Here is a 15,775-nt window from a genome sequence, read left to right as displayed (position 1 = left end):
GAGGTTTTCCTGACTTATCGTTTTTTCATATAGACTCTGCCATGCCAGGACAGAAGTATGACCAATACCTCAAGCGATATGAGTTGCTGGTTGAATTGTAAGTGACTTTGTGCGACGGACTGCAAGGTCCCTAGCCGTTATCCACACTGACCTTCTTCCTCTCTCTCCCACAGCAAGCACATGAAGAACCCAAATAACTGTCCGCCAGGGATATACCTACGGCCGGAACCGGAAAACCTGAATGGTGGGTGTTCCTCTGTCGAAGGTCGGTTCGAAGCGCTGGCGACAGAGCAACCTAACCTCCCATATCATCGGCAGAATGGCACGGCGTCCTATTCATACATCGCGGCTACTACAAGGAAGGAGTGTTCAAGTTTGTCATCGAGATACCCAAAGCGTACCCGAATGCTGGTCCTTCGGTGCTCTTTTTGACCGATATGTTTCATCCGCTAATTGGGCGGGATGGCCGGTTTAGCCTATGTGAGAGGAGTGTACTAGGATGGGAGTGGAAGAGGATGCGAAAGAAAGCTAACCTTCTTGCCATCTGCAGCACAACAATTTCCGGTCTGGCGGCCACGGAAGGACTACATTGCACATATTCTGCACTACCTCAAGAACTCGTTCAGGGAATCCGTCCTGTCCAGCTTACAGGAGGAAGCCTGCTCCAACAAGGAAGCCTACAAGATCTTTCACAACGAACGCGGGCTCTATGCCAAACTAGCAGCACAATGCGCACAGCTTTCAGTATCGGAAGGGGTGTTGTTCGATCATAGCGATACATCGGCGGTCAAGTTCTCGCCGTTGACTGAGGATCATTTTGAGGAAATCAAGTTGCAGATGATGAATTCCGGGGTGAGTTCGATGTAAAGAGGATTTTGAGTTGGGAAATCTGGGAGCTGACCGCTTTTGCACAATCTTTGCAGATGTCTATGCAGTAGACCGTTTCGGAGCCCGATGAGAGACGTTTGTTGTGGAATAGTCAGCAATTTTTGGAATGATAGAGTAGGAAGTTCAGTTGTTTTGCCCATAGGGGCAGCGGCGTAGAAGAACTTAGCGGCGTAGTCTTTGAAGAGCGCCAGATCTTCGCAGAGGGGAAGCAGCGCATCTGGAGAGGAGCAGCGAGCTGAAAAGCAGCGGATCCACAATTTGCACACCTTTAGCGGAATAACGGCGCGTAAAGCATCAGCCGAGACAGGCTGAGGAGCGGACTTACAGATGTAGCGGTTGTATGTACTGTATATGCATCAAACAACCGAAACATCCGATTGTTTCCTCCATATGTGTTGTGAAAAATGGGCAACAGAGCGTGTTCGTCAGTTGCTATGGCCACACCCCCCCCTCACTGCGCTTCTTCGATTTTCTGTCGCCTTTTCGCCCACTTGAGGTTTGACATTTGCACACTCCAGCGTTGCTGCGTCCTGCGCTAGATATAGAGCCTTCATACTTGTACGTTAACTCAACAACACCTTTTGCTCAAGGTAGAGCGGAGCTGTGGCACATAGTCTACGAACTTCTCTTCGACCACCCCTTGTGGCAACGCAAAACAGTCATGTTCGGCCCCGGCGACGACGAGGAGGTCGGCTTCACTATTAATGAAAGCTTTGCTGCTCGGTATCAGAAGAAGAAGCGTCATGAGGAAATCACTGACTGTAAGTCGTGGAGTGAAGGACCGCTACAAACAAAGGCCGACCCAGAGCCTCAAATTCTCTAAGTGTGATAACCCAACTAAACTCGTGCTCCCCCTCCAGTACGCCGCAAATACGGCGACGAAGCCGACGACGACTACCCCGACTCCGAATCCGCCGAAGAAGAAGACGAAAACGGCGAACTCGTGACCCCCGAAGTCGACGCCCAAATCATGAAGACAATCGCCACCATCCGCGCGGGCAAACCCGAAGTCTACGACCCGACCAAGAAATTCTTCTCGGAGGACGAAATCAACGCCGCCCGGCAGCAGTGGAAGGAGAAGCAGATTGGGTTGAAGAAGGAGGGGAAGCCGTTCAAACTGAAGGATTTCCATCGGAGGGAGTTGTTGTTGGAGGGGGCGGCCAGGGGGAATGGTGGTGGTGAGGAGGAGGAGGATGAGGATGAGGGTTTCAGGGTGAAGTCGGAGGGCGGATTGACGTTCTCGGAAGAGCAGGCACGGTTGAAGGATGAGTTTAAATCAGCTCTGAAGGATAATGAGGATGATGAGGATGATGAGTTTATGTCGCTGAGGGTGAAGACGGAGGAGGATAAGAAGAGGGAGGAGGAGGAGTACCGCAAGTTTTTGTTGGAGAATTTGTCTTCTGTAGGTTGATGGCGCTGGGGTTTCTTTGGCGTACTCTGGAACGTCGCTGACGAAGACATTTTTGTTTCATCCAGGAAGGTGGCCAGGGGCTCCAAGATTTCAGAGACTACAACTCGATCAAACCACAGGATCCGGACGAAGCGTTTTTGATGGAGTAAGCCAAACGGTTACCCGACCTTTCCGCATGTGGAACTTGCTTATTGACCAAACTCGATGTCTCCAGATACGTGCTAAATCGCGGATGGGTGGACAAAGACGCCATCAGTGTTCCGACATATGAGGACGTTGTGGATCTCAGTGGTGACGAAGAGGCGGTAGAAACAGCAGAAGACTTTGAGCGGACGCATAACTTCCGTTTCGAAGAAGAGTGAGTATTATGAACATTGCTTGGGCGTTTCTCTAGCCACGCGTCTGACCTAGTTTCATCACTATAGGGGCTCCACCAACATCGTAACCCACGCCCGCGACATCGAAGGCACCCTCCGCCGCAAAGACGACAAACGCAAGAAACAACGCGATGCCAAAAAAGAACGTCAAGAAGAAGACAAAGCGCGCAAAGCCGAAGAGCTCAAACGGCTCAAGAACCTCAAAAAGGAAGAAATCCGCAAACGTCTCGAAGCCATCCGCGATGTCGCGGGTGTCGGGGGTGGGAACGGGGGGAGTACCGGCGTGTTTGGGCTGGATGAGGTGGATCTGGAGAAGGAGTTTGACCCGGAGGAGTTTGATCGAAAAATGGCGCAGGCGTTCGATGACCGTTATTATGACCAGAATGAGGGGGATGCGGAGAAACCGGTGTTTACAGACGATATAGATATCTCGGATATCTTGCCTGACAATGGGCTGCCGAAGTTCAAGGAGGAGATGATGGATGGGGGGTGGGATGAGTCGGCGCAGAATGGGGAGGAGTGGGACGGGGCAGAGGAGGGGTATGAGGGGTATGAGGAGGAGTGGGATGGCCAGGAAGCGAACCAGGGCGATGACGAGAATTTCATCATGGACGCGGATTACCTCCCCGGCGGCGAAGTCTACGGCTCAGCGCTGAAACGTAAATCCAGAAAGGACAAAAAGAAAGGCAAACGCGGCGACGACGAATCCGAAGAACACCCAGCAGCAGCCGACGGCGAAGCCACCAAAAAATCTCTCTCACAATACATGGACGAAGTCTACCAACTCGACTACGAAGACATGATCGGCGACTTGCCCACACGTTTTAAGTACCGCCAAGTCGACCAGCAAGACTACGGGCTCACACCGCTCGAGATCCTGCTCGCCGACGATGCGGACCTGAATGAATTGGTTGGGTTAAAGAAATTGGCGCCGTTTAGGAGGAAGGAGTTGGTGGAGCAGGATTTGGCTAAGTTTTCGAAGAGTAGGAAGAAGAGGTTGAGGGAGTTCAGGAAGAAGTTAGAGGCGAAGGTTGCGCCTGTTTTGCCGGTTAAGAAGACGGAGAAGGGGAAGAAGGGGATGGATAAAGGGGGGAAGAAGAGGAAACAGACGGAGGGAGAGAAAGGTGATGAGAAGGCCGCTGCTTCGAATGAGGTGAAGGAGGCAGCGGCGCTGGTTGCGCAGCAGCCAGAAGAAAAAACTCCGTCGTCCAAGAAGCGGAAGGAGGACAACCCCACGGCGACCGACATCCCCACTGCCACCACATCCGAATCAAAACCAGACGCACCACCAGCCGCCTCCACCTCCTCAGATGCAAATCCGAAAAAGGACAAAAAGAAGCACAAGAAACCCCGCATCACGGAGGACCGGCTGGCGTCGTATCAAATGCCGAATAAAAAGAAGAAGTAGGGTGGACGGGCGGAGTTGGTCGTTGGGAGAGGAGTGTCTCTGTAACTTCATTCACTTTGCATATAGTCGTAGTCTTATCGTTAGCATTCATTCACGTAAATTATATCATAGGTCTGGTTTGCATCGTGTTGCTGCGTGGCTTGTTTTCCGGTCGTCCATGGGGTCTGTGGTCTGCTGCACATTTTAGTCTAATTTTCAAAGATTGCACTTCACGTCGCTCGAGACCGGAGTCTGTTTCACAAGTCACCATGCGTATGAGTAAGGACCCATATCGACCAGCATAAGAATGCACACGAGAACAGAAAGTAATTTTATTAAAGTAACTCGGAAGGAGGGACGCCCGGTATGATTTAGCATAGTGTTCGCCAAATCGTACAAGGGTGCGTGTATGTGTATACGCCGGATACATTTGCTGAATGAGGCCGTTTTGCTGAATTCTAATTACGATGTGGACTATATAAACTCCAGGGAGAAGGGATGATGGTGCTGCTCAATCTGGTACGTGTTCGTACTGAGACGCACTGCTACTGATGCAGTTTGCGGGTTCGTTTACGCGGATCCCTCGAAACGCTTGGCCAGTTGGAAGGCGAAGTAGGCAAGGGTGAACCCTGAGAAAAAAGAAGAAAGAGAGAACAAGTCAGGACTATGGCTTCCAGACACGAAGGAACAGGATGGAGTTTCGACGACTTGCAAAACGCAGCAATGGATGCGAAAATCAAAGCGCCGGCTAACCACCAGAACAAGAAGAATCCTCCAAAGGCAAGGAATCCTCCCTGGACCATGGCGACGCCCGTTCCCGCAACGCCCAACACGACAGCTCCGGTCGCTGCTCCGTATCCGATGAAGACGGCCAGGGGAACCGCGGCGGCTCCTCCCAAAGTGTAGACGAAAGCCTGTGAAAGCAAGGAAGATGAAGTCAATAAGGTGCTGTAGATGGTAAGAAGAGTAAGGTAAGCGTTTTGGTGAATATACCTTAACCGGTGGGTAACGGTCGAGGATAGCCTTGGATGTGTAGATGGCGGAGACGGCGAGAGACTGCGCACTTTGCAGGTAAGGCATGACGGAGCCGGTAACCGACTGCACGAGGCTGTTCTGTTGGAGTTTCGCTTGGACGGCCATGTTTGCTACGTAGTTGTGTTTTGTTTCCGTTTGGTTGCTGGGGGATGAGATGACTGTAAACTTGTAACTAGAATTGGGAAATTTGGACAGCGTGAGAAAACCTTCCGGCTCTTCCGGCGCTTGAGAGGCTTCGTCACCATCTTCAGAGTCTTCAGAGATCACGGCACATTGCAACCCGCTGTTCTAACGCATTGTGATTAAGCAAACGATACTAATACACACACAGTCGGTCCGAGCTCCACTTCACTGGCAGTCCCTCTGCGTCCGTCCCTCACAACCGTCGTTGGCCATTGAGAAAATCGTCCAACTCATCCTTCGCCGCGTCGTAGATCACTTCACTCACAACAATGTCGTTCGTCCTCTCAGCCGTCCTCGTCGGACATGACTCAGACGTAAGACGCCATGTACCCCGGTACCTCCAGCAGGAAGCTAAACAACCTCCATTGTTCAGGTGAAAGCAGTCATCGCACCGACCGCCAACAAGGTCGTCACGGCATCCCGCGACACGTCCGTCATCTCCTGGTCCCAAAGCGACTCGCACCCTTTCCAGCCCGAGTCGGTGTTCAAGGGACACTCGCACTTTGTAAATGCTTTGGCTTTCATTCCGCCTTCTGTAGAGCATCCCGAAGGTAGGTGTGTTCTGCTGCGGGCTTAGACGTGTGTGACCAGACTCATACGTTTGGTACAGGGCTGGTTGTAAGTGGGGGCTCGGATAAGACGATACAGGTGTTCGACCCACGCCAATCCAGCAAGGCGATATTCTCATTGGTGGGGCATTCCAATAACATCTGCGCACTCACTGTTGCACCGAATGGGGATATCATTTCGGGGTCTTGGGATTTGTGAGTCCGAGATGTTTGCGCCGGTAAGGGGTTAAGATATGCCGATGGGACTGATCGTTGGGCGATGTGTAGCACGGCGAAGGTGTGGAGAAACTATGAGTGCGTGACGACCGTGCAGCATCAGCAGTCGGTGTGGGGCGTGTTGGGGTTGGCGGACGGAACGTACCTCACAGGTAACGAGAGGCAGCGCCGCTGAGTATTGCAAATGCTGTTGGATTGATCAGTTCGGTGGATAAATAGCGTCGGCGGACAAATCCATCAAGAGATGGCAAGGAGAGAAGTGTTTGAAGACGTATGCCGGACACACCGATGCCGTGAGAGGCCTCGCATTGCTGTCGGAGTCCAGTTTCGTGTCTTGTTCGAATGACGCGTACGCATTGGGAGTTACGGCATGTGTTTCACCATCAGGATTTGATGATGGTTAACGTTGTTTTTTTCGTGCAGTACATTGCGGATATGGTCGATAGATGGCGAATGCATCGGAGAGCTGAACGGTCACGACTCCTTTGTGTACACTGTCGCGGTACTACCGTCTGGTGAAATCGTGTCAGGTGGAGAGGATCGCTCGGTCAGAGTCTGGAAAGGTATGCGCAACGGTGTGCGCTTTGTGTTCAACCATTCATCCATCCTGACGTGCATGTGATATAGGGTCGGAATGCATTCAGACGATCCTTCACCCAACGCCCTCGGTCTGGAGTGTGGCTGCGCTCCCGAATGGAGACATTGTCAGTGGAGCCAGTGATCACTTGGCTCGAGTCTTTACGAGAGCGAAGGAGCGACAAGCCGCAGCCGAGATTTTGAAGGTATCTTTCCGCGATCTGGCTTGCGAGTCGTATTGGAATGGATTGGCTCACATCTCGGTGTAGTCCTACGAGGACACCCTAGCAAGCCAGGCCATCCCATCGAATCAGGTTGGGGATGTGGATAAGAGCAAACTGCCGGGGCTTGATGCCTTGAACAAGCAAGGTGCTTATTACTCACATCCCTTATGGCGCAATGGAGCCTGGCTGAGTTCTGTTGACAACACTTTAGGGACGAAAGACGGTCAAGTGATCATGATCAACTTCGGAGGCTCAATCGAAGCGCACCAATGGAGCGACGCAGACGCGAAATGGAGCAAAGTGGGAGAAGTTGTTGATGCCAAGGAGGGGAAGAAAACGTTTGAGGGAAAAGATTACGATTATGTCTTTGACGTCGATTTGGGGGATGGTGCGCCGGCTTTGAAGTTGCCGTACAATGTTTCCGGTAAGTTTCTCGAAGATTCAGCAATCGAAGTCGAGAGATCTAGCAACTCACCAGCTGTGTCTCCAAAAGACAATCCATACCAGGCGGCGCAACAATTCATATGGCGGTACGAGCTTCCACAGGATTATCTGGACCAAGTAGCGAACTTTATACAGACAAATGCTCGTGCGCCGGTGTTGGGAGCGGCCGCGCCTGCGTCGGCGTACCAGGATCCATTCACAGGTGCGAGATGACTTTTTATGACGCATTGCGGAATCGCTCACCTGAACTCATCTTTGATCATCTGATAGGCGGTTCGCGATATGTTCCCGGAGGAGCTGTTGTGAGTGTTCCGGATGATGCTGTCCCGCTTGACGTCCGAACACTGAGTACTAACCACAGATCGACTTTGATTGAAGGCATCGCAAGCACCCACCTCTACTGCGCCACCGCCGAAACCAACTTCTGCATCAACAAGGTTCATTCCTCACGTAAGTCCTCTATCCCCTCGTTATGATCTGACATCTGCCGCCTTTAACGTTGGAATGGTCTTATGTTCTAGGAGGAATTCATCTTCTTCAAAGCAGCCAAAACAAGCGCCATCGCGAGCAAAATCATACAACTCAACGCTGAGCTCGCGAAATCGATGGTAAGGGCCGCATCGTCGTGATCAGCGTTACTGCAAGGCTTCTTACCGAATCAATACAGGATTTCGGTCCAGCGGCTCTCCAAACGTCGGAGGAGAAGATCGTCGAGACACTCCTCGAGGGATTGAACAAACCGGCTACATTCAAGAGCAACCCTACGGAAGCAAATTTCGACATCATCCTCCGGGTGGCCACCCAGTGGCCAGCAGCATCGCGCTTTCCAGGTGAGTTCTACTTGCAGCGATGAGGAACTTTGGGACCGTGTCTCACTCCATTGCCCCCTCAGGCATTGACGCCCTCCGTTTGATTGTCCTCCACTCCGCCCTTCCATTCAAGAAACACGACCTGGTAGCCTACCTCAACGCACTGGCAGGCTTTGCGGACGTCAAGCCAAATACGGGATTAGGCGGCAAAACGGGGGAGACCAACGCAATGTTGACGCTCAGGTTTTTGGCTAATGTGTTTGCAACGGAGGAGGGGCGGAATTTCGCATGGAAGCAGAAGGGAGAGGTACGTGCGAAAAGGGTGACTTGACACAAAGTTATTGGCTAACCACATTCTTCCTTACGGACAGATCATTGAGTTGATCAAGTATGTTCCGTCGGTGACGGAGAACACGAACGTCCATGTGGCGCTGGCCACCGTATACTTGAAGTAAGATTGGGGGCGTTTCCGTGAAAGTGGTGTCAGTTCTTACGATGTGCTCTTACTTGCAGTTACGCCGTATTGCTCAAGAAGACGAGCGCGAATGACGAGTTTGGCGTAGAGCTCTTACATCACATCATCGAGGTAAGGGGCTCGGAGATGGCAGTGGGCAGGGCACCTTCCAAACAAGATTGCTGACATATGTCATTCGCAGTTCCTCAAAACAGAAACAGACGGAGAAAGCGAGTTCCGAGCTCTCGTCGCCATCGGCACCCTAGTCCATCAAAACAGCGACATCAAAGAAGCCGCGAACGTCATGGGAGCGCGCGAGATCCTCCGTCGCGCTACGCGAACGACGGGCGCGAACGAGTCGCAGCTTCGTCAGGTTGAAAGGGAGTTAGAGGCGCTTTTGAAGTAGGCTGTCTTTTTGCATCATCTGTACACTAGGGGTATTTACGATGGCGTGTCACATAGTCGTTGAGGGATGGGAGTAGGGGTTATATATGTACATATGTAAATGCATATTGAATGGTTCATACACCATGTCCTTAGTCAAACCCACATTTTGAAGAACCAAAAACACCGCGTTTTCTTGGGCCTCAACGCGGGATGATTGTTTCCTGGGGTGATGAGATGATCCCGTGTCAGAGCTCTACTCGCCACGTCGGCACACTCCTGCGAATTCCAAAAGTCCATCAGTACATAACACGCGCACTACTCATGCTCACTGTCGTTCACCAATGAACTCACCGCCTAGGTAATATATGCGGCTCAAAGCGAGTCCTAGCCTGCTCGCTCGGATCATGGGCCGGCGTTTCTAATCTCTTTTGAAACGCTTCAGTGGGTTGTAAGAGGCGTGCTGGGTTTCTTGTGGAGTGGACCTCGACCTAGAAGTGTGGAAGACTGGGTGGAAGAGCCAATTTGGGAACGTAAGATCTTGACGGATTCTACCGACCTTGTCGAGAAGCCGCTCGATGTGCTTCTTTTTCTCCTCTTCAGCTTTGGCTTTCGCTTCCTTCGCTGCAATTCTGCGCTCGAGTATTTGTTTGTTCTGTAATCATTCCAAAAAAAAAAACATCTGGTCAAGACTGGACCGTCCCTCAGATCAGGCATCCGTAAAGAACCCGGCCGCTCACCTTCTGGGCGATCCGCGTGACACTCTCAGGATCCGCAGACGCCCGGGATATTCGCTCCTGTCTCTCACGTTCTTCTCTGCGTCTGCGAATCAAGGCTTCGGTTTCAGCTTTGCGCCGTACAAAGTCCGCGATTCTGTCGTGGCGTGCTTTCTGCAGGGTCGGTTGAAGTCAGGACACTGATGGTCTAAAGGATGCCTTCAGTTCAGTGCATGCATCGTTGACCAACCTGTTCTTCCTGCCACTTTCTTAGCCTTTCCCGTTCTTGTCTGTGTGTGAGCTTTGAAATCTGCTCTTGCGTTGCCTGCTCGGCGGCTTTCTTGGTCTAACCGGTGATCAGACGTCGTGTGAGGTACTTCCAATGAATTTGTCATGAACTCACCTTCCATTCCATCAGTGCCCGCCTCTTCTCTTCGCGTTCTGCTCGTTCCAGCGCTATGTCGACGTCTGACCTTTCGTGTTTCATCTCGGTCTCTTCGTCCAAGGCCTGTTCCTCTCTCTCCAATATGGCCTACCGTAGAGCAAATCCCCAATCAGATACAGGAATCCCACGAAGATGCAGATCTTCCGCGCCATACTTACAGCTTTCCGCTGCCTCCATTTGCCAATAGCCATCTTCCGCGCCTCGGTCACTTTACAGAACCGCTGATACCATTTCTCATGCTGAGACGCCAGATTGTAGTCTATCCCAGGGATGCGGGAGATGCAGGCCCGGAAGAAGTCTGGAGAGTCTGGCTACAAAGGGACGGTTTTGTTCAGTCGCTGCCATCGGTGGGTGCCGTTATGCAGGATTGAGAGCTTACTCCAAACTTTTGCCGTAACTTGAGAAAGGTCGTATGGCTGAGTTCTTCCCAGCCTCCAAAGCGGCCGCCATGCCGGGAGATGAAATCCTAAGAGTTCCATGGCACAAGAGTTCAGAATCACCGTCACTGGGATAAAAGACGGGTGAGAAACCAACCTGGTATTCCATGACCTCCGGTAGCAGTATATCATCATGCTTGGCGACAGATACAGGCGCGGGCTTGCTAGACGCGGTGTGAGGCAGTCTTTCTGGAACAGTTTCCGCAATCTGGTTCCAGGCTTCAATGTGCTCTTCGAAGGTATTGATCTCTTGCGTAAGCTTCTTTTCTTGGCGGACGAGATCCTCAAGGCTGAAGAGCGAGACGGTACATTCACTTTTCAGTAGTGAGAAGCGAGACCAGAGAAGGAGGCTTACACTTTGCTCTCATGATCCCTGATGGCCAGCAGATCCGCCTCGATGGATTCCATCGACGCCTTCAGCTTGCTCACATCTGACGAACTTCAAAGTCAGTCTCACGCGGCGACATGTCCTGGTGGTCCCGGGAATGCGTATACACACACATGTATCTCCCTCATGAGGCGTCCGGATATGACACCACAGCTTGCTGATAGCTGCCCGTATCCCACTGATCTTATTTTTGAGACCCACACCTACGGAGAGAAGGTCTGCCTCAGCACTCCGGTGGCCACATGATGTGATGCAAAATCAGCGGGAGCACATACGCTCTCCTCTAGCCTGAGCCTTCCAACTCGTCTCCAACGCATTCATCGCCTCGAGCACTTCATTCTGGATGCTTTGACGCGAGATGGCATGGTCTAGTTCTCGTTCAAGGGCTTGCAGTCTAACAGCAATGCCCCACATTAGCAATCACATACTCAGGAGATCGACGATGAGCTTCGCCATGCCACAACTCACTTGGACCGATCTTGATGCATCTGTTCCAGGAACTCTCTCACCGCCGGGTCCATTTTACTTGATTCCGCGCCCGGTTTCCTCGTTTTGGGGGTCCGTGCAGGCGGTTTGGGTGCAGGAACTGTGTTCTTCTGCTTGTTGATCTCAACAAGCTGCAAAGAAAAGCCGGATCAGACGCTTGCGTTGACTTCATGCATAACCATCATCTGATCGTGGTGGCACCTACTTCCTTCGCTCCAATCACTTCCGCATTTGGCAAGCTGTCCTCACGAGCATCAGCAGCTTCAGCTTCAGCGAGCTCGCTCTCTATCCTGCTCAGCTCCGCCATCACCCGGAACACGACTCCCTCCTCATGTTCTCTCGCCGTCGTCTCCGGGAGATCACCCCCCGTGTCCGGTCGTGCATCACCTTGCCGGCTATCTCTACTGGACCTCGACTGACTGCCAGGAGCAGCCGAGCTGTCCGACGGGTAGTCCCAAGCCTGGTCATCGTATTCCCACTCTTCTTCTATTATGCACTCATCGATGTCATCGTCGCCCTCGTCGCCAGGTTTCAAAGTCTCTTCTTGTAACTTCGCCGGAGCTGTGCGTAAGCCCGCTTCCTCCTGCTCAGGAACGTCAGGGTCTATGACGGACAACATTCTATTTGAAGGGAGGGTGCTGCAGTTCGAATGACGGCGGTCGGTCGTGCATTAGGCGCAAAAGCTCGACGCGCGCTACTGATGACACACTCGGATAGGATTTAACGGTTATGCAGAATCGCATTGGATGTGCCGATGCGGCAGTCTTTTGCCTGATCAAGGCAAATCTTTTCGGTAAGCTGCGCAAGGCAACGGATTGGGGCGGGAATGTAAGCATTACCACGATGATATTTTACGCTCAAAGGAGAAGTAGCTTACAACATAGCGACTGAAAGTGTATAGAAATTATATACAATGCGTAGAGCAACACGAATATGGGCCATTGGCCATGGGAAACGAGTGACAATAGAGCGCGACGCGGCCCAGCGCGGCCGAACTTCAGAAAATGGGAGGTCCAAAAATTGCGCATCGCTTGGCTTGTGCGATGGATCGCGGCGGTGAGATAGGTACAGTACAATGCATGTGTGACACACAATACTCGACGATGGGTAGCCGAGGAAGCCTTGAAGAACAAATCCAGTTCATCCCGACAACGGCCCCGACGACGACATCTCCCCCGGCGATCTCGGCATCGCCCCCGGCGTGCCCGATGTCTGCGTCTGGATCTGATTCCGTACCGACTTTGCATACCGCAGTCCACATGCATTGCACAGGTTTCGTTGGTTGTCGGGGCCTTTCCGCCATTCGGGGCTGATGTGCGTGCCGCATTGAGCGCATTGAGGGCCTTCGTGTTTCTGCTTCAAAGGGATGGTATTAAGCTCTCTGCAACACTGATAGCGAATATAGTATAACTGCAGAAACGTACCTTTTTCGGAGCAGCAAGCATATCCAACTCCTCCCTCAACCGCTTATTCTGTATCCTCAATTGATTCAACTCAAACTGCAAACTCGTCGCGCGAACCTCATGCATAACATCAAACAGGTCCCCATTCGAGTACAGATCCTTGTACTCGACAATACTTTTCAAATCCAGCGGGTCCGTCTTGCCCGGTTCCACGACTTTGATCTGGCAGAGTACCGTCGAGGACGTTTGCGATGTCGTGGCCGGGTTGGTTGTGAATGGTGACGTGGACGGTTTACATTTTTCCGAGTAGAGACGGATGACGACGGGGAGGACACCGCGCTTGAGCATGATCCTACACCGCACGTTTTCGATCCTGCGTGAGGATCGGACGCGGGCGAGGGCGTCGAGGAACATCTGTTGATCGCTGTCGTGGAGGTTCTCGCTGAGGGATTTGGCGAGGAGGGAGTCGGCGGAATCACCGAAGAAGGGGATGGTGTTTGTGCAGACGTGGAGGACTAGACCTCCTCGGGAAAGCTTGACCCATGTTTCGAGGTTTTCTTTGTCGGGGAGGAGGACGTCGTCCACCATGAGGCTGCCGACTTCTTTTTCGCGGCCGGTCATGATGAAGCATTTTGTTCGTTTGCTGTTGTTGCCTTCGTAGATCTTTGTTGGGGTATGAAATCTTGCTTAATGACCAACGTCCACGAGACAGGAGAAGTATTCAGGAACTCACGTGTCCGTTGATTTCCAAATACACATAACCAGAGTGCTTCCGACGGAATCGGCACAAAATGTTGATCGACTCCCCGGGGTTGGCCATCCGAAGCTCTCGCATCACAGCAACATAATCCGACGGATGCACGAATTCATGCAGATTATGGCCCATAACGTCCTCGGCACTGTACCCCAGAAGCTGCTTCGTAGCTCTTGGTGCAGCGTATAGGAACAGCCCACGGAGGGAGAGGATATGCACAAAGTCGCCCATGTCGTCAAGGAAGTCCTCGACACCTTCTAGGAACGGCGGATCGGAAGGGTTTGTTGTCGAGGCTGGCGACACTAGGCCAGCAATGTTGCGCTGGAAAGATTGGGAGTTTTGTATGGCACCTGGGGGTTGCGTGTCAGTGTGTAGGCCACGTTTTCTACCAGATCCGTCTGATAAAGGACGTACCGGGCTTTGACCCAGCCAACTGCTCGTTCAGCTGGTAGTTGATCGTATACGTCCCATCTGCAGAGTGAGAGTCAGCGCACGTTCTGCCAAAAGATCTCAGAGCTGCGGCGCGACCCATACCTCTCATTCGATCGAGGATTGCTTGTGGCTGGTCGACTAGGTCGACCTGGAAACCGACTTGGAAAGAGACTTCCCCTGGACGGTATAGTTCCCTGCATAAGGATATGACTTAGACTGCCACGGAAATGGGAGTTACCAGCAGCGTCGTCCAACTCACACTGGGATGACCGTGAGCAGGTTGATGAAGGGCTGAAAGAAAAGCAGTGAAGTGAGTTTTAGCGGTGATAAGTGCCGCGCTGCGTTTCAATCTATTCCCACCTCTCCTCCTTTCTTGTAGTTGATCAGGGTATATTGACACTCGTTGTTCGCGTCCACGTCATGCTTCAACTTGCAAACTATGCTATGATCGGTGAAACGCCGTATTGCGCCTTTCTCTTGCTGTCCATCGGGATCTGACAGAGAAGAACAAAGTTGAGCGATCTGCGGATTCCAACGTGCGGGAAGTAGGGCAGGGCATACCTTGCAGAAATCGACATGATCGATTGAGGACCTCGGCATTCGAGTATCCCGTCAGTCTGGAGGGATTCCAAAGTGAGACTTCAATCGATCCCAAGTAATGGCACAGCGTCCTTTCCAACTCACTTTGTAAATGTCTCACTTGCGTAGACAATAGGATTCTGATCTTTCCGAGGATCTGTCACCAGAAAGGCACAACTCAAATCCACGGGACCGAGATGAATCTAGCGTAGGATCTGATAAGCGTGATGTCCCAATTGCTACCCTTCTGTGGCGTATTTGTTGGTTGAGCAAGAGCCGTACCTTTGGGTTTGGTCGATTCACGACCCAAGATAGTATTCCAAGCAAATCGAACCCTACAGGACGAGAAACATGTGAGTAAGTTTTGTGACGCAAACGTCGAGCTACTGCGAGCGTCAGCGCCCACCTGTCGCTGAGTACATTCCCGTGAGGCTGATGGAAGGTGGTATCTGGGCGGTCGGTCCTTCGAACAAAAGCGTTCCACTACGAATCAGTCGACTGTCCTTTGCAATTGCCGTGGGTAACTCAGGAAGCTGATACCTAAGTTGGGCTTGGGTTCCATCATAGCAAGCTTCCGAGGTCCACCGCTAGAGTCGTAGCGCTGTAGGGACAATGGCCGGTCGGTTTCTTCACCGCCGTGGGTTGCTTCCCTGCAGAAGTTCACGGTGAGCTGCTGCGTCCTCGACAATGAGCATCGAGAGAAACCTTGACCGAAACTGAGAATATGATGCATACCGAGTGTGAGCCGGTGGTAGAAAGTACCGAGGGTCCATGGCTAAGGTGCTGCTCGTTGCGTACGGGGAACGGGGAACGGGGGGGAAGGACTGGGGATTTCCTTTCAAACCCAATGAAAATGTGAGCGTTCAACTTTCCGTGAAGTGCGGGCGAAGCCTAGTTCTTCTGAACAGCTGGACAGGTATATATATACGTCTTTTGGAAGCCTTTTCCTCGGAGAGAGTGTATGAAAAAGCGGTGCGTTTGTAAGTTACAGTAAGTTCGGTCGTCGCTTGCTTGCTTGCTTGCTGTTTGGGGCTCTTTGCGGGTGTTTGCCGCGTCGGTGTTGAAGTTGAAGTTGTGACACCATCGATCCCTTTGTGAGCGCGCCGCCGCCCATCAGAACATCTCTCATCAGAATAGCCAGATTCCGCGGTTCTGGTTCAACCGTCCCCTCTTTCAGA

General features: G+C 52.1%; 6 protein-coding genes across 6 annotated transcripts; 3 read left to right on the top strand and 3 right to left on the bottom strand.

Annotated features, from left to right (window-relative positions):
• Positions 1–41: 41 nt before the first annotated feature.
• EV422DRAFT_500364 (ubiquitin-conjugating enzyme/RWD-like protein) lies at positions 42–867 on the top strand (the record flags this gene model as incomplete). The annotated part of the gene is made up of 4 exons (XM_053068135.1): positions 42–97; positions 174–244; positions 319–480; positions 551–867. 4 exons carry the CDS (start codon positions 42–44, stop codon positions 865–867), a joined length of 606 nt encoding a protein of 201 aa, XP_052922166.1.
• A 523-nt stretch (positions 868–1,390) lies between these two features.
• On the top strand, positions 1,391–4,289 carry EV422DRAFT_580952 (KRI1-like family C-terminal-domain-containing protein). The gene is made up of 5 exons (XM_053073355.1): positions 1,391–1,649; positions 1,749–2,290; positions 2,365–2,444; positions 2,514–2,657; positions 2,725–4,289. The coding sequence occupies exons 1-5, from the start codon at positions 1,550–1,552 to the stop codon at positions 4,082–4,084; spliced, it is 2,226 nt and encodes a 741-aa protein (XP_052922165.1). The 5' UTR covers positions 1,391–1,549; the 3' UTR covers positions 4,085–4,289.
• An 83-nt stretch (positions 4,290–4,372) lies between these two features.
• Positions 4,373–5,315, bottom strand: EV422DRAFT_542825 (uncharacterized protein). Its single transcript, XM_053071306.1, has 3 exons — positions 5,057–5,315; positions 4,776–4,977; positions 4,373–4,692 (listed from the first exon to the last, which is right to left on the bottom strand). Exons 1-3 carry the CDS (start codon positions 5,201–5,203, stop codon positions 4,634–4,636), a joined length of 408 nt encoding a protein of 135 aa, XP_052922164.1. The 5' UTR covers positions 5,204–5,315; the 3' UTR covers positions 4,373–4,633.
• Positions 5,316–5,343: 28 nt separating this feature from the next.
• On the top strand, positions 5,344–9,244 carry EV422DRAFT_258951 (WD40-repeat-containing domain protein). The gene is made up of 19 exons (XM_053065782.1): positions 5,344–5,465; positions 5,533–5,595; positions 5,655–5,832; positions 5,892–6,045; positions 6,118–6,218; positions 6,286–6,415; positions 6,490–6,629; positions 6,694–6,848; positions 6,912–7,011; positions 7,078–7,290; positions 7,360–7,512; positions 7,581–7,612; positions 7,689–7,760; positions 7,832–7,918; positions 7,978–8,140; positions 8,203–8,426; positions 8,491–8,570; positions 8,633–8,705; positions 8,776–9,244. Exons 2-19 carry the CDS (start codon positions 5,551–5,553, stop codon positions 8,977–8,979), a joined length of 2,304 nt encoding a protein of 767 aa, XP_052922163.1. The 5' UTR covers positions 5,344–5,465; positions 5,533–5,550; the 3' UTR covers positions 8,980–9,244.
• EV422DRAFT_571032 (uncharacterized protein) lies at positions 9,206–12,048 on the bottom strand (the record flags this gene model as incomplete). Its single annotated transcript, XM_053072949.1, has 14 exons — positions 9,206–9,236; positions 9,312–9,448; positions 9,517–9,612; positions 9,698–9,847; positions 9,924–10,019; positions 10,077–10,205; positions 10,277–10,429; positions 10,498–10,584; positions 10,653–10,845; positions 10,911–10,986; positions 11,057–11,146; positions 11,219–11,337; positions 11,412–11,560; positions 11,635–12,048. 14 exons carry the CDS (start codon positions 12,046–12,048, stop codon positions 9,206–9,208), a joined length of 1,920 nt encoding a protein of 639 aa, XP_052922162.1.
• A 219-nt stretch (positions 12,049–12,267) lies between these two features.
• On the bottom strand, positions 12,268–15,765 carry EV422DRAFT_542800 (uncharacterized protein). Its single transcript, XM_053071305.1, has 14 exons — positions 15,526–15,765; positions 15,333–15,432; positions 15,138–15,247; positions 15,004–15,060; positions 14,880–14,932; positions 14,703–14,800; positions 14,580–14,635; positions 14,379–14,512; positions 14,278–14,309; positions 14,121–14,212; positions 14,001–14,057; positions 13,566–13,936; positions 12,854–13,495; positions 12,268–12,782 (listed from the first exon to the last, which is right to left on the bottom strand). The coding sequence occupies exons 2-14, from the start codon at positions 15,368–15,370 to the stop codon at positions 12,570–12,572; spliced, it is 1,953 nt and encodes a 650-aa protein (XP_052922161.1). The 5' UTR covers positions 15,371–15,432; positions 15,526–15,765; the 3' UTR covers positions 12,268–12,569.
• Between the last annotated feature and the right edge of the window lie 10 nt (positions 15,766–15,775).

This window comes from Fimicolochytrium jonesii (genome assembly GCF_025526975.1).
Source record: "Fimicolochytrium jonesii strain JEL569 chromosome Unknown EV422scaffold_30, whole genome shotgun sequence".
Classification (NCBI taxonomy): Eukaryota; Fungi; Chytridiomycota; class Chytridiomycetes; order Spizellomycetales; family Powellomycetaceae; genus Fimicolochytrium; species Fimicolochytrium jonesii.
The sequence above is the reverse complement of the archived record's forward strand: the minus strand, read 5'-3'. Positions and strand labels throughout refer to the sequence as shown.

Excerpts from the sequence above, each read along its gene's own strand:
- EV422DRAFT_542800 (XM_053071305.1), bottom strand. The coding sequence starts at position 15,370 with ATGGACCCTCGGTACTTTCTACCACCGGCTCACACTCG. Across the intron at positions 15,248-15,332 it reads CTACCACCGGCTCACACTCG|GGAAGCAACCCACGGCGGTG; the intron begins GTATGCATCATA and ends GAACTTCTGCAG. Across the intron at positions 15,061-15,137 it reads GGAACCCAAGCCCAACTTAG|GACCGACCGCCCAGATACCA; the intron begins GTATCAGCTTCC and ends TTTTGTTCGAAG.
- EV422DRAFT_542825 (XM_053071306.1), bottom strand. The coding sequence starts at position 5,203 with ATGGCCGTCCAAGCGAAACTCCAACAGAACAGCCTCGTGCAGTCGGTT. Across the intron at positions 4,978-5,056 it reads ACCGTTACCCACCGGTTAAG|GCTTTCGTCTACACTTTGGG; the intron begins GTATATTCACCA and ends TTGCTTTCACAG. Across the intron at positions 4,693-4,775 it reads CGCATCCATTGCTGCGTTTT|GGTTCACCCTTGCCTACTTC; the intron begins GCAAGTCGTCGA and ends CTTTTTTCTCAG.
- EV422DRAFT_580952 (XM_053073355.1), top strand. The coding sequence starts at position 1,550 with ATGTTCGGCCCCGGCGACGACGAGGAGGTCGGCTTCACTATTAATGAA. Across the intron at positions 1,650-1,748 it reads TCATGAGGAAATCACTGACT|TACGCCGCAAATACGGCGAC; the intron begins GTAAGTCGTGGA and ends CTCCCCCTCCAG. Across the intron at positions 2,658-2,724 it reads AACTTCCGTTTCGAAGAAGA|GGGCTCCACCAACATCGTAA; the intron begins GTGAGTATTATG and ends TCATCACTATAG.
- EV422DRAFT_258951 (XM_053065782.1), top strand. The coding sequence starts at position 5,551 with ATGTCGTTCGTCCTCTCAGCCGTCCTCGTCGGACATGACTCAGAC. Across the intron at positions 7,919-7,977 it reads CTGAGCTCGCGAAATCGATG|GATTTCGGTCCAGCGGCTCT; the intron begins GTAAGGGCCGCA and ends GAATCAATACAG. Across the intron at positions 8,571-8,632 it reads CTGGCCACCGTATACTTGAA|TTACGCCGTATTGCTCAAGA; the intron begins GTAAGATTGGGG and ends TCTTACTTGCAG.